We start from the raw sequence: 16,170 nt of genomic DNA on the forward strand, positions 1-16,170 counted from the left end.
GCCCACCAGGGGCAACGCTCTGCCCACCAGGGAGCGATGCTCTGCCCCTCCGAGGCATCGCTCTGTTGCGACCAGAGCCACTCTAGCGCCTGGGGCAGAGGCCAAGGAGCCATCGCCAGCGCCCGGGCCATCTTCGCTCCAATGGAGCCTCTGCTGCGGGAGAGGAAGAAAGAGACAGAGAGGAAGGAGAGGGGGATGGGTGGAAAAGCAGATGGGCGCTTCTCCTGTGTACCCTGGCCGGGAATCGAACCCGGGACTTCTGCACGCCAGGCCGACGCTCTACCACTGAGCCAACCGACCAGGGCCTTAAAAAGATAATTCTTAATAAGACTAAGATGAGAATGCTCTTATAGTATGTTATTCTATGTTTCAATGAGTTGGTGGTACATAAATACATAGAGCAAATCGAATACAGTTTTCTTAGAAACCTACGTTAGTTCCAATAAATCATTAAGAAATATTAATCATCATGCTCACTGTCCTCATCATAAAGTATTAAATTAAAAGCACATCAAGGAACAAATACATCAATAGTTAGAGACAAGTTTCTGGCACCAAGGCAGGACAACACCAAATAAATAATATTTGCCATAGAAAGTGCTTTTGATAAAACATTATTTTTCAGGATATGTTACAACAGAATTTCTCAAAATCTGATACTATTGGAAATAAAGAAATGTGCCTTTCAGTTTAAATCTCAGAAATCATAGAAAATTATTTGTATATAAGCTAATAAACAAGTGACTGCAGAATTAAAGATGAATATATGCTGAAGTTAACTTTTGAGTTGAGGCCTATCTTTCTTTGTATTTAGAGGAAGACAGAGATAATAACAGTAAGAGAGAGAGGGCAGTCTATTATATTTGGATGAGAAAAATAAAGTGAGCATCATCTGCATGTGAGTCACATCGTAAACATCTCCAGAGAGAGAGACCTTGCCAGCAATGGATGTAGGGATATCCAGTGGGTCAACATAGATATTGGAGAACTGTATCTTTAGAAGAATAATGCTTTGTTGTTTCTGAGGTAGTTGAGAAACCATTAAAGATGTCACAGCTGGGTGTGAATATGTGAGGATCTTGTGGATAACATTCTACCTTATCTTTATTTCTGCTTTATCTTTATTTTTTTACTTATTCTTTACTTCTATCTTTATTTTATTTTCTGTGCAATTCCTCAATTTTTCAACTTTTTACCCTGGTTTGGCTTTAAGCCTACTAGTGAAATCTTAAAAACCATGAAACCCATAGAGTAACTTAATAGTACTGTGGAGAGCAAGGCCTACTAGGAAGAGAATATGGGCTTCAGAGTTAGACTAACCCAAGTTCAAATCCTAGTTCAGTTGCATATTAGATCTTGATTCAGTTTCCTAACCTTTCTCAGCTTCCTTATTTGTAAGATGATGATAAAATTTCATAGTTATAAAATTTGGGTAGAGATGAAATGATATTTCATATACAATGAGAGTCTATCACAAGTACTTATATATTATAGACCTTATTTCAGTAAATAATTGTTTGCTTATTTTTTTCTTCTAAAATGTTCCCACTATAGTCTCCTTCACATTGTCTCTAAATGCTGAATAAATTTTATTCTTAAAAAAAAACAAAAACAAAAAAACACCTTTTTTCTAATTTATTAGTATATCACCAAAATTTCCACATATGAATTATCTTCAAAAATTCTGTTTCCATCAGATTTATACTCAGGTTTTTATAGTTTATTTTCTTTCCAAGACATTTTCTTTGCAAGTCACAGAAGTAATAAATGATTTATTCCTTTTTAAAATATATATTTTTAAGTAAGTGAGAAAATTTATTTTTGCCTTTACTTCACTAGCCTTTGGGGTCAAATTCACAAAATTTTTTAAGACCAAGGTCCATAAGTTTAGTACTTATGTTTCTTTTGAATTTGACTTCAATGACAAGGAAGACAAAGGTAAGAATGAATGCATGAGATTATATTAAACTACAAAGCTTCTGCACACAAAAGAAACCCCCCCAAAACAAAAAGGCAACCATTCAAATGTGAAGTGATATTTGCAAACAATAGCTCTAACAAGGCATTACTATCTAAAATATTAATTTGCACAACTTGACACCAAACAAATAAATGATCCAATTAAAAAATGGGCAGAGAACCTGAACAGACACTTCCCCCAGGAAGACATAAAATGAAAAACAAATATATGGAAAGATGCTCACCTTCACTAGCTACTAGGAAAATACAAATCACTATACTGACATACCACCTCACACCTGTTAGATTGCCTATTATCGACAAGACAGGTAAAAGCAAGTGTTGGAAGGATTGTAGGAAAAAAAGAACCTTCATTTATTGCTGGTAGAAATGTGAACTTGTACAGCCACTATGGAAAAAGACTATAGAATTTCCTCTACAAAATTAAGAATAGAGTTACCATATGACCCAGCAGCTCCTCCTCTGGTTATCTATCTGAAAATTTTGAAAACATTTATTTACAAAGATATACACATTCTTATGTTCATTGTAGCATTATTTACAGTGGCCAAAAAAATAGAAAACAGTACGATGGTTCGTCAAAAAATTAAGAATAGAATTACCAAATGACCCAGCAATTGCTCTACTGGATATCTACCAAAAGAAACTTGAAAATGTTTGTACACAAAGACATTTGCACCTCCATGTTCATCTCAGCATTAATCATTGTGGCCAAGACATGGAAACAAAGTGTCTTACAATAGATGGTTGAACAAAGAAGATGTGGTACAGATATACAGTAGAATACTATTCAGTCATAGAAAAATATAAAATACTACCATTTGTGACATGGATGGACCTTGAGAATATCATGCTAAGCAAAGTAAGTCAGTAAGAAAAAGCTAAAAGCCATTTGATTTCACTCATATATGGGATATAAAATTGAAACTCATAGACACAGACAACAGTACAGTGGCTACCAAAGGAAAGCAGGGTGGGGAAGTAGTGAAAGGACAAGGGGCCAAATATATGTTAATGGAAGATGACTGACTTTGGGTGGTAGGCAAACAACGCACTGTGTAGATTAAGTATCATAAACATGTGTACTTGAAACCTACATAATCTTATTAGCCAATCTCACCCCAATAAATTTAATTTAAATTAAATTTAAAAGAAAATAAAGATATTGCTAATTTTAAAAAAAGAAAATTTACATTGTTGAGCAAAACAGTATATTCAGTGACTTTATACTCTGGATTTTGAATTATTTGCTTTTAAAGATAGCATAAATTATTATTGCATTTAGTTATTCAAGATTGCTTTCTGATTACCTGAACTACAGGTAAAATCTCAGATAGAGTGATAGAGGGATTTCTCTTTATAAAAGCAACATAAACCTCTTAATAATAAAGTAGAAGTAGTACACACATATATACACCAAATTAAATACAATAATTTTAAACAAGAATATGTTTTCAGTATTAAATGTCTGCAGAAACTTTTTAGTGAGATTCAGTTGGTCCTTATGTTTAAGATTATAAGAAAGTTAAAAAATAGTCTTTATATATTTTTATGTATCTATAAAATGATATATTCCCTTTATATATAATATTGTTGATGATATTATTAATAGTAATATTTCTTAAATGCAGTTTTATATAAATGGATAAGTATTTATATCATTATGAAATAAAAATATAATTATTTCTATACTGAGTCTAAAGAAATTACATGAATTTTTATATTTACATAATTTACCTAAAAAGACTACAAAATTCCTGTAGCTGTTAATATTTGTTAAATACAAAGTCTTATATAAATGATAATTTCAAAACCATGCCATCAGTAAAATATCTATAGCAATTTCTTAGGAAATAAAGTTGTTTGTGGAAATGTACATTTAGGTATGTATCAAGTTGTATGTTTTTGACTTCTTAAACTAATTATAAATTTATTTTACTTTTTAAAAATCTTTTGTTTAGCCTGACCAGGTGGTGGCACAGTGGACAGAGCATTGAACTGGGATGCAGAGGACCTAGGTTCAAGACCCTGAGGTTGCCAGCTTGAGTACAGGCCCATCTAGTTTGAGCAAAAGCTCACCAGCTTGGACCCAAGGTTGCTGGCTCGAGCAAGGGGTTACTCAGTCCGCTGAAGGCCCATGGTCAAGGCACATGTGAAAAAGCAATCAATGAACAACTAAGGTGTCACAACAAAAAACTGACGATTGATGCTTCTCATCTCTCTCTGTTCCTGTCTGTCTGTCCCTATCTATCCCTCTCTCTGACTCTCTATCTTTTTCTGTAAAAAATAAATAAAATAATTAAAATTAAATAAAATGAAATAAATAAAAATAAAAATCGTTTGTTTAAAAGATCAAATGCTTTGGGGTCAGTTTTAATACAATTTTTTTTTTTGCTAATGACATATTTAAATATTTTCAGAAGTAAAAATTATCCTTTAGAAAATTAGAAAGCAGAATAATTTAGAAATAATCATTTTCTTCAAGAACATCTAATTCATTATTGCGCTTTTCTACTTTTGCTTCAACACAAAAGTCCATTCTTGAGCAAGCAGTTGTAAAGTAGAAAAGTTAGGGCCTTAGATTTGGCCACAACTGGGTTGTAATCCATGCACCTGTGAGTTTAATTTTTGTTCTCACAGAAAACATTCTGAATTTCAGGGATTTTTTTTAACCTAAATATGTAGATAATATCTATTTTACAATGTTGAGATTCCATCAATATGGCAGTTTAGTTAATCTTGGTACTGTAATCTTCCCATAATCACATCAAATATATAACTATACTAGAGAAAAACCATCATTGAGAACTGCCTGAAATATAGCAAAGGAGAAGCCCAACAACTTAGAATAAAAGGGGACTAGTAGGAGCAGTGGTTAGACAGAAAATGTTGGTCCCATACACATATGTGGCAGATAAAAATTTCGGAAGAATATATCAGCTTTTAAACTGCCTCTAGAGGAACAAGGGGTCCTAACCCCACTCTAGTCCCTCTAGCCCTGATTTCCAGTGACAAGAAGAGAAACCCCCATAACTTCCAGCTATAAAATCCAGTGGGAATTGTGACTCAGTTATACAGAGTACTGTTGGAAGCCCAGAAGAACTTCTTAAAGAGTCTGTGCATGAACTTACTTGGAATCTCCTGCTTTGAGCTCCAGCTCTGGAACAGCAGATCAAATGACACCAGGAGCACAACAAAGAGGAATGAAATTGTCTGGCATCAGGGCAAGAGTTGGAGAGGAAGTTTCTTCCTAGACAGGAGTGCTGGCAAAAGCCATTGTTCCTTTTTGAGCCTTCCCCTCACAAAGCCAGCAGGCAGGCACCATATCTGTGTCTCCATCAACCTGGCTATCATTGCTCACCCCATGTTGGTGATTCCCTGAGACACCACTCAATTTAGCTTGCCAGTCCTACTCCATGAGGTCAGACCTTACATTGCTGATCTTTCATGATGGTCACAGCCAGTCCTTGCAGTAAATGGACTGGAGGATAAATCCCTCCCATTGAGGTGCCTACAGTAATCAAGGCTCAAATATAATAAAAGAGTGTCCACAGCCCACATGGGGGGTGCACCTGGAGCTCCCAGCTCAGATGATCATGGAGTCTGTGTAACTGGACCCTATAGGACACCTACAACATAACATTACTCTACTAAACCCAGGAACCATAGCAGCTCTACCTAATACACAGAAAAAAATATAGAGAGGCAGTGAAGAAACAAAGGAACATGTCCCAAATGAAAGAACAAAACTTCTGATAAAGAACTAAACAAAATGGAGACAAAAATTTTACCAGATGCAAACTTTAAAACATTGATTATAAGGATGCTTAATAAATTTAGGGGAAGAGTAGATTAATTTAGAAATTCAAAAAAGATAAGAGACATAAAAGCAGAGTAAAAACATTTTTTAAAAGTCAGAAATAAAGATTAGATTAACTAAAATGAAGAATACATTACAGGGCATCAATAATAGAGTAGACGAAACAGAAGACCAAATCAGAGATTTGAAAGATTAAAAAAAACCAGAAAACACGCAATCAGAGCAGAAAATTTTTTTTATATTAAACTGAATAAGGAACCTCTGGGACAACTTCAAGCATACCAACATTCACATTATAGGAATGCAGAAAGAGGAGAGGAAAAGCAACAAATTAAAAACCTACCTGGAAAAATAATAATGGATAACTTCCTTAAACAAGTGAAGGAAATAAACATACAAGACCAGAAAGTGCGGAGTCTCAAACAAGATGATCCCAAAGAGCCCACACCAAAATACATCATAGTTAAAATGGCAAAGGTTGAAGACAAAGAATGAATTTAAAAGCAGCAACAGAAAAGAGTTAGTTATCTATAAGGGAGCTCCCATAAGAGTGTCAGCTAATTTCTCATCAGAACTTTGCAGGCTAGAAGGAACTGACAAAAAATACTCAAAGTGATGAAAAGCAAGGACCTATAACTAAGATTATTCTAATAACAAAGTTATTATTTAGAATTGAAGTACAAATAAAGAGCTTCCCAGACAAGAAAAAGCTAAAAGAGTTCACCACTACCAAACCAACATTATAAGAAATGTTAAAGGGTTTTCCTTAAGAAGAAATTTATATTTATATATGTATATATATACATATATAATGGCAATAAATACATATCTATCAATAATTACTTTAAATGCAAATGGATTAAATCTGTAATCAAAAGACATATGGAGACTGAATTAATATCAATACCTTTACATATGCTATTTACCTGAGACTTACTTCAGGTTGAAAGACACATACAAAATGAAAGTAAATAAATGAAAAAAGGTATTTCATGAAAATGGAAACAAAGAAAGCTAGAGTAGAAATACTGATACCAGAAAAAATAGACTTTAAAACAAAGGCTATATTACTAGAAACAAAGTAAGTGTTCATCCATCAATAGATGAATTAATAAAGAACTAGTACCTACATACAATAGAATGTGTCTCCGCCACAAAAATAAAATAAAATGGAATCTTGCCACCTGCAACAACATGAAAGGACCTAGAGAGTATTGTACTGAATGAAATAAGTCAGAGTAAGACAAATGCCCTATGATTTCACTTACATGTGGAACCTAAAAAAAAAAATAAACAAATAAGCAGAACAGAAATAGACTCATAGATACAGAGATCATTTTGAGAGTTGCCAGATGTGAGGAGGGTTGGGAATGGGTGAAAAAAGAAAGGAAATAAGTACAAATTGGTACTTACAAATAGGTAGGTAAAAGGTAGTCATGGGGATGTAAAATACAGCATAGAATATATACTCAATAATATTGTAACAACTATGTATGGTGTCAAATGAGTATAGATGTATTGAGGAGATCACTTAGAAAATTCTATAATGTTTAATCACTGTGTTCTATACCTGAAACTAGTATAATATGGTAGGTCAACTGTAATTGAAAAATAAAACATTATTTAAACTCAAAAAAAAATAAATGCAGAAAACAGAAAAAGCATGTTAAGCTATATCAGAAGACTGCAATCTGTAAAAATATCCTGATTGAGATATTTTAAGGAATAACTAATTTAAATGCTGCAATAATAAACTAAAAGAAATAAAAAGAGAGTAAACCTAAAAAAAGTAAAATGTTGTGGTTGGACAAAATGAAATAATTTATGTAAAGCTGTTAATAAAGAATCTAATAAATAATACATTTATGGTTTCAAATTTAAATACCTACATATACATACACATGCACATACATATATATGTACCTATATATACATGTGTTTACATATACATATTACATATAACATATTCAGGCATGCTCACTGGAATCACAAGGGTCTTTTAAATATGGGAGAGGGAGCAAATTATCAGAATTAGAAAGATTTAAAGATGCTTCTCTGCTGGTTTTGAACATGGAAGAAGGCACCAAGAAGGAACCAAGAAATTCAGGAAGCCTCCAAAAATTGGAAAAGTCAAGAAGGAGCTCAGCCCTGTGAAAATGTTATATTATAGTAAGACTTCTTTTAGACTTCTGACCTCTGAAACTGTTAAATAATAATTATTTTTCTTATTTGAAACCACTAAGCTCATAGTAATGTCGTACATCAGAAAAAGGAAATTAACACAATCAATAACACAAAATGAATGCTAAAGAAACAGACACAGAAGCTATTACTTACTTAGAAGCAGAGATCTTACAAGCACAAAATAAATAGAAATTACTTTCTGGATATTACTAATTACAAGAATTTTTATTATTATTACCTTAATATTTAAGAATAATGTATCATTTTTGTGATAATAGCTTTTTTTAAATCTTGTGTAACAAATTCTAAATGAGACACTGTGCATCAATCATCCTATCTAATTCCAATAGCAGTCATATAATTTTTTGCATTTTAATATTAAGAAAGCAGTAAGTAAACCTTTAAAACTTTGCCCAAGATCATGTAGATAACAACAAATGAAACACACATCCAGAACTAACTCCAAAACCCATGTTTTTAATCATCTTGTTCTATTATCAGACAAGTATACTTGTGACAGTTCCCATTATATTTGGCATGCAAACCTAAGCAAGTTAAAAGATATATTACTTAAAGAGCCTTATAAATTATAGCTTAGAAGAAACCTAAAAGATCAATTACATAGAAATATTTTTTAATATTTAACTCACTAGATTTTACATATTCTTTTTTTATTTTAACCCTTAAAGTGCTTATTTTCTTCATTTCATTTTAAATTCAGAACATTTGACCTTTTTTACAGTCTTTTTACAACTAAAAATGCAAAAAGCCTTTAAAAATAACCTGGTTACGTAGTGATATAGCAATAAATTGCAATTATGTATTGAGTAGCTGAGGCACAAAAAGTTAAATGTTTTGGCCCTAATATTTCCTGAGGTTTTCAGTAGTAGTTAGAAATGTAATCAATAATTAATGGTCACTTCTTAGGTCCCTTTCATTAGTAATATGAGAAGCATAAACAGAAACAAAAATTATTACCTGTGGCAACATGACGTCCCATTCCAAATATGGCATAAATGATGGCAGGAAACAAAGACCCATATAAACCAAATACTGGGTGCACAGATGAGAGAATAGCAAAGGCCAACCCTGTGAAGAGAACTGGCATAATTAAGACCATCTTATAACCCCCAAATATAGTCCATTACAAAGTAGAGTGAATTTAATGACAAAACAAACTGTTATTTAATTTTTCTGTTTGCTCAATTAAAGACTAGCATCATGGCATCATGAGCCTAAATAACAGAAAATTTATTCATTAGTTTATATTTCAATTCAAAAAATTATTATTTTTGAAGTACTGCGTTGTTTCTTGATTATAAAATGACTATATGAAAATATTGTCTCATAGTATTCATTATTTATTCCTATAAATAATAACATCACAGCAAAATATCTCCACACACACTTAGCAAAGCATTTTCACAGGTATCATTTTATTTGCACAATAACTTCTGAGCCAGGCAGAATTTGCAGCTTTACCACTGGTAGATGAGAAGCCTGACATAAAAGGCTACTAAAACTGGGGCAAAAACAACACACCTTCAAAGCTGCCTAGTTGGCTACCTGAACGACTGGCCTAGAATGTGTATTACACAGGTTGGGCCAGTGTGTGGACACATGCAGTTTCCATAACTAGACTGCACAAATAAACTTATTTGGGCGCAATTTCTTAGAGTGAGAATAGAATAAATTTTGTGTATTCAAAGAATAATAAAGAGTAACTCATAACTGTTCATTTTTTTTATTTTGTTTAGAAATTTTAATTTAATGGGGTGACATTGATCAGTAAGAATATAAAGGTTTCAGGTAAACGTATTGATAGCATTAGAATTGTTAATTAGGTTGTGGACCCATCACCCAAAGTCAAATCATTTTCTATCACCATATATTTGTCCCTCTTTCCTCCCCTCCCCTTGGTAACCACTGCACTTTTATTTTTGTTTATAAGTCTCAGTTTTATTCCCATTTATGTGTGAAATCATATAGATATTGGTTTTTACTGATTTACTTATTTCACTCAGTATAATGATCTCAGGGTCTATCTATGTTCTTGTGGCAATAAGTCATCATTTCTTATGGCTGAGTAGTATTCCATTGTATACATGTACTATATACTCTTTACTCAATCCTCTATTGAAGGACACTTTGGTTGTTTTCATGTCTTGGCCACTGTAAATAATACTGTGATGAACATGTGAGTGCATATATCTTTACATACCAATGTTCTTGAGTTTTTTGAGTAGATATCCAGCAGAGGGATTGATGGGTCATATGGTAGTTTTATTCTCAATTTTTTGAGGATCCACCATACTTTCTTCCATAATGGCTGTACCAGTTTACATTCCTACTAGCAGTGAGTGAAGATTCCTTTTTCTCCAGTTTTTCCAACACTTGTTATTGTCTTGTTGATAATAGCCATTTTAACAGGTGTAAGGTGGTATCTCATTGCAATTTTGATTTGCATTTCTCTAATAGCTAGTGAAGATGAGCATTTTTATATATCTGTTGGCCATTTGTACTATACCTTTTTTATTTCTAATAGATTAGCTATTATCTCTATATACTTTGTATATGACATCCACATTTAAAAAATTTCTAGCTATGTCTAAATGACTGCTAGTGGTATAAATGTGAACAAAATAAAAGTGATCTGTTTATGGCTTGTCCTTAGCATTAAATAGCTAGTTAAGGTTCTGATAAATCCATTCAAGTCTATAAAATTTGATTGGGCATAATGAACCTTATGAGTTACAAAGAAACTTGAGGACAGAGGTGCTATTAGAATGTAAAAAATAGGCAGACGTCACAGAAATGGTGGTGCAAGAGAAACTCCTGATCTCTCCCCTTGAAATTTCAACTAATTGAACTACTATAACACAGCAAAAGAACCCCAGCTGGGCCCACAAGTGCACCTGAAAGATCCACGCACTAAATGAACTAAAGGTGTGATGGAGTGAAAAGCAGAGTGGAAGATAAAATGCATTAGTGGTAGGCTTTGGAAAGGAGAGGAGACAAACCTAGAGCGACTGTTTTTTTTTTTATCTGCTAAACTTCAAGGAGGAGTGAAGCTTGGGCTTTCTGGATTTTGTCTGAGGAGTATAGAGAGGGAAACTCAGAGTGGTAGGTCTTCTTCTGCCAGGAGGAGTGATAAGATAGAGGGGCAGAAGGGAAGATGAACCAAAGTAGCCAGAGCATGGGCTCATGGCCAGTGTTCCTGCAGACTTCCTGCAGCCAACACTCAGCAGAGACAGAAAAAATACAGTGCCCTAGCCCCCTATATCCTGCCTCCCTCAACTTGTAGTACTGAGAGTGGCAGAGACAAACCACACAGCTAGCTTTTCAGAGCCACTTTCTTCCTGAAGAACAGAAGTGCTTCACATCTGGTTCCCAGGTCCGTTGAGACATGGGAAGGAGTACCTGGAGGCCAGAGATGGCCATTGCTAGAGCTATAAAGCAAGAAAGCTGAAGTGATAAAGCAGAGCAATAAGGCCAAAGAGGTAAAGCCCTCATAACACACCCCACTACCCAGTGCAAATGTGACCCTGCCTACAACATTGTGACAGAAACACCTCAATGGAGGACAGCCCAGGGACTTCACAGAGCCAAAAGATGTAATACAGCGACACTAACTGAAAGAAACCTCTCAAAACCAAATTTTATTTTTCTTTTTTCTTTCTCTTTTGTCTTTTTTCTTATTTTTTCTCTTTCTCTATTTTGAACTTCATTTTTTAAAATTTTTATATTTTTATTATTTTTGTGTCTGTCTTATCTTTTTATTATTTTTTCTTTTGATCTTTTTGCATTTCTTTCTTTACTTGTCATAATTTTTAAATTTTTATATATTGTATTTTTAATTTTAATTTTTCAATTGTTTTAATTGGGTTATCTTTTGTTAGGGTTCTTAACAATATCACTTTTAAATGCCATCAAGGAAGAAGAAATCAATAGCTACACAAGAAAAAGAAGTAGTTCAAATAGAAAATAAAAAATCTCCAAAATAAAATCTCAATCACATGAAATCTGTGGAGTTAAATGATAGAAAGTTCAAAACCAAAGCTCTGAATATACTCAACAAGATGCAAGAAGACACTATTAGGCAATATAATGAGTTCAGAAAACAAATTAATAAACAAAACAAATACCTCACCAATAAGATTGAAACTTTAAAAACAGAGATGAAGAATTCAGTATGTGAATTGAAGATAGGTAGCAAGTTTAGCTAATAAAACAGGCCAGATAGAGGACAGAATCAGTGCCATTGAACTCATGCAACTAGAGATGCTACAGAGAGAAAAGGATAGAGGTTCATGAGCTTTAAAAAAAAATTGAGAGAGCTCTACAAGAATTGTCTGGCTCCACCAGAAAGAGAAATACAAGAATAGTGGGTATATCAGAAGAAGAAGAGAAGGAGAAGGGACTAGAGAGGATGGACACATAAATAGTGGATGAGAATTTCTGAAGCCTATGAAAAGAGTTAGAGCCTCAAATCCAAGAGGCAAGGAGAATGCTGAGTTATCAAGAGCCAAACAGACCTACTTCAAGGCACATTGTAATAAAATTTTCAAATATCAATGACAAAGAAAGAATCATCATCAAGTTACCCAGGGAAAAGAACATAGCATGTAAAGGAAATCGCATTAGGTTATGACCAGACTTTTCAGAAGAAATTCTACAAGCCAGAAGAGAGTGGGCCCATTCAAAGAACTAAAAGAGAGGAAATACCAGCCAAGATACTATGTACATCAAAGTTATGCTTCAAATATGAAGGAAAATAAAACTTTTTAAGACATAGAGAGGCTGAAGAAATTTATCACTAGAAAACCCCCACTGCAGAAAATACTCAAGGGGGTTATTCTACCTGATACAAAGAACAAAACAAATCAAAATGACAAGTAAAAGCTCCAACAAGGTCACAATAAAAACAAAGATAACCTGTGACAACAATAATATAGAAGGGAAAAGGACAAATATATGCAATAGCAAAGAAGGATGGAGTGCAGAAGCAGTCAAAAGACAAAAGGCTCTTATACATATAAACATTTTTATCTTAATAATCTAATAATTACCACCAATGAAAAGCTACTACTAAAACACATAGCTTAAAAAAGAAGAAACAAAGGAAAGAAGTATGGAATACAATGAAACAAAAACAACTATAGAAACAGAGAAGAGAAGAACCAAACAAAACACAGAGTTACCAGAAAACAAAACATAAAGTGGCTAAAGAAAATCCTCAAGTGTCAATAGTTACCTAAAATGTAAATGGCCTAACCTTACCAATAAATACACACAGGGTAACAGATTGGATCAAAAAGCAAGACCAAAACACATACTGCCTTCAAGAGACACATCTAAGCTGCAAGGACAAAAGTAGACTCAAAGTGAAAGGTTGGAAAATGAATCTCCAAGCAAATAATATCCACAGAAAAGCAAGTGCAGCCATACTCATATCTGACAATGCTAACATCAAGACAACCAAGGTAAACAAAGACAAAGATAAACATTTCATAATTATAAAGTAGACATTGTATTAAGAAGACATAACATTTCTTAATATATATACACTGAATCATGGGAGCACCAAAATATATAAGATGACTACTAATGGATATAAAAATAGAAGCAGACAAAAACACAATCATACCTAGAAATTTCAACACACCATTAACAGCTTTAGATAAAAACATAAAATCAATAAAGAAATATCGACTTTAAATGACACACTGGAATAAATGGACATAATAGATATTTATAGGACATTTTATCCCAGAATGTCAGATTCTTCTCTAGTGTGCTTGGAACATTCTTCTCTACTGTGCATAGAACATTCTCAAGAATTGATCATATGTTGGGCCACAAAACTATTATCAACAAATTCAAGAAGATTGAAATTATACCAAGCATATTTTCTGATAAGGCTTTGAAATTAGAATTTGACTATAAAGAAGAAGTAAGGAAACCCAGAAAAGTGAGGAGATTAAACAACACACTTCTAAATATTGACTAGGTCAAAGAAGAAATAAAAACAGACATCAAAAAATATATACAGACAAATGAAAATGACAACATAACATATCAAAATTTCTGAAGTGTGGCAAAAGCAGTAATAAAGGAAAGTGTAATTCATTACAGGTCTATATCAAGAAACAAGACAAGTCTCAAGTAAACAACCTAGCATCACACCTTAAGGAACTAGAAAAAGAACAAAGGCAACCCAAAGTCAGCAGAAGAAAGGAAATAATAAAAATTAGAGCAGAATCAAATGAAATAGAGAACAAAAAAATCTCTAGAAAAAAATAATACAATAAAGAATTGGTTCTTTCAAAAGATCAATAAAATTGACAAACTACTGGCTAGATTCACTAAGGAAAATACAGGAAAGACTCATATAAACAAAATCTGAAATGAAGGAGGAAATATTACCACAGACATCAAAGATATAAAAAAATCATAATAGAGTATTATGAAAGATTATATGCTACCCAATTCAAATAACCTAGGAGAAATGGGTAAATTCCAAGAACTATACAATCTTCGTAGACTGAATCACGAAGGAGTGGAAAACCTAAATAGACCTTTAAGCAGGAAGGAAATAGAAACAACTATAAGAAAAGTTCCACCAATGATTAGTGATGTTGAACATTGTTTCATCTGTCTATTGGCCACCTGTATGTCCTCTTTGGAGAAGTGTCTATTCATTTCTTTTGCCCATTTTTGATTGGATTGTTTGTCTTACTGGTGTTGAGTTTTACAAGTTCTTCATAAATTTTGGTTATTAACCCCTTATCAGACGTATTGTTGAATATGTTCTCCCATTGTGTGGTTTGTCTTTTTATTTTGTTCATATTGTCTTTAGCTGTACAAAAGCTTTTTAGTTTGATATAGTCCCATTTGTTTATCCTGTCTTTTATTTCACTTGCCCGTGGAGATAAATCAGTAAATATATTGCTGCAAGAGATGTCAGTGAGCTTGCTACCTATGTTTTCTTCTAAGATGCTTATGGTTTTACAACTTACATTTAAGTCCTTTATTCATTTTGAGTTTATTTTTGTGAATGGTGTAAGTTGGTGGTCTAGTTTCATTTTTTTTTTTTTTTTTTTGCAGGTAGCTGTCCAATTTTCCCAACACTATTTGTTAAAGAGACTGTCTTTACTCCATTGTATGCTTTTACCTCCTTTGTCATATATCAATTGTCCATAACGGTGTGGTTTTATTTCTGGGTTCTTTGTTCTGTTCCATTGATCTATATGCCTGTTCTTATGCCAGTACCAAGCTGTTCTGAGTATAATGGCCTTGTAGTATAACTTTATATCAGGAAGTGTAATACCTCCCACTTTATTCTTCTTTTTAAGATTGCTGATGCTATTAGAGATGCAAATTAAAACCACAATGAGATACCACCTCACACCAGTCAGAATGGCACTCATTAATAAAACAACACATGATAGGTGTTGGTGAGGATGTAGAGAAAGGGGAACCCTCCTGCACTGCTGGTGGAAATGCATACTTGTGCAGCACTGTGGAAAAGAGTATGGAGATTCCTCAAAAAATTAAAAATGGATCGGCCTTTTGACCCAGCCATCCCACTTTTAGGAATATATCCCAAGAACATCATATCACCGACTAAAAAAAAGAAATGCACCCCCATGTTTATGGCAGCATTGTTCACAATAGCGAAGATTTGGAAACAGCCCAAGTGTCCGTCAGTGGACGAGTGGATTAAAAAGCAGTGGTACATATATACAATGGAATACTATGGGGCCATGAAAAAAGGAAATATTACCATTTACAACATGGATGGACCTGGAAACTATTATGTTGAGTGAAATAAGCCAGGCAAAGAAAAATGGCATATGATCTCACTCATTTGAGGAATCCAAAGAACAGTGAGAAATGAGGAACAGAATTGAGACAGAGGAGGGATCAAAGGGACCAGAGGAAAAGAAGACAGAGGGAAAGGGATGATAGGATGGGATAAACCTGAAGGGAAGAGGGGAGTGTGCTATGGGGAGGGGGGCAAAGGAGATGTTGAGGGGAATAGGAGGAAGGGGGTATGCATTTGTGGTGACCCTAGAATCTATGTAAACACAATTAATTAAATGTACATAAAAAAGAAAAGAAAAGTTCCTCTAAAACAAAATGCCAGGACCAGATAGCTACACTAGTAAATTCTACCAAACATT

At 33.6% G+C, this 16,170-nt stretch overlaps 1 protein-coding gene across 1 annotated transcript in view; it reads right to left on the reverse strand.

Moving 5' to 3' along the window:
• Nucleotides 1–16,170, reverse strand: part of SLC26A7 (solute carrier family 26 member 7) — a 260,877-nt gene that overhangs the window by 222,225 nt on the left and 22,482 nt on the right. The window contains exon 2 of the mRNA XM_066264649.1: nucleotides 8,963–9,073. Coding sequence (XP_066120746.1) covers nucleotides 8,963–9,073 — 111 coding nt within the window. The remainder of the gene's footprint in view (nucleotides 1–8,962; nucleotides 9,074–16,170) is intronic.

This window comes from Saccopteryx bilineata, chromosome 3 (assembly GCF_036850765.1).
Source record: "Saccopteryx bilineata isolate mSacBil1 chromosome 3, mSacBil1_pri_phased_curated, whole genome shotgun sequence".
NCBI classification, from domain to species: domain Eukaryota; kingdom Metazoa; phylum Chordata; class Mammalia; order Chiroptera; family Emballonuridae; genus Saccopteryx; species Saccopteryx bilineata.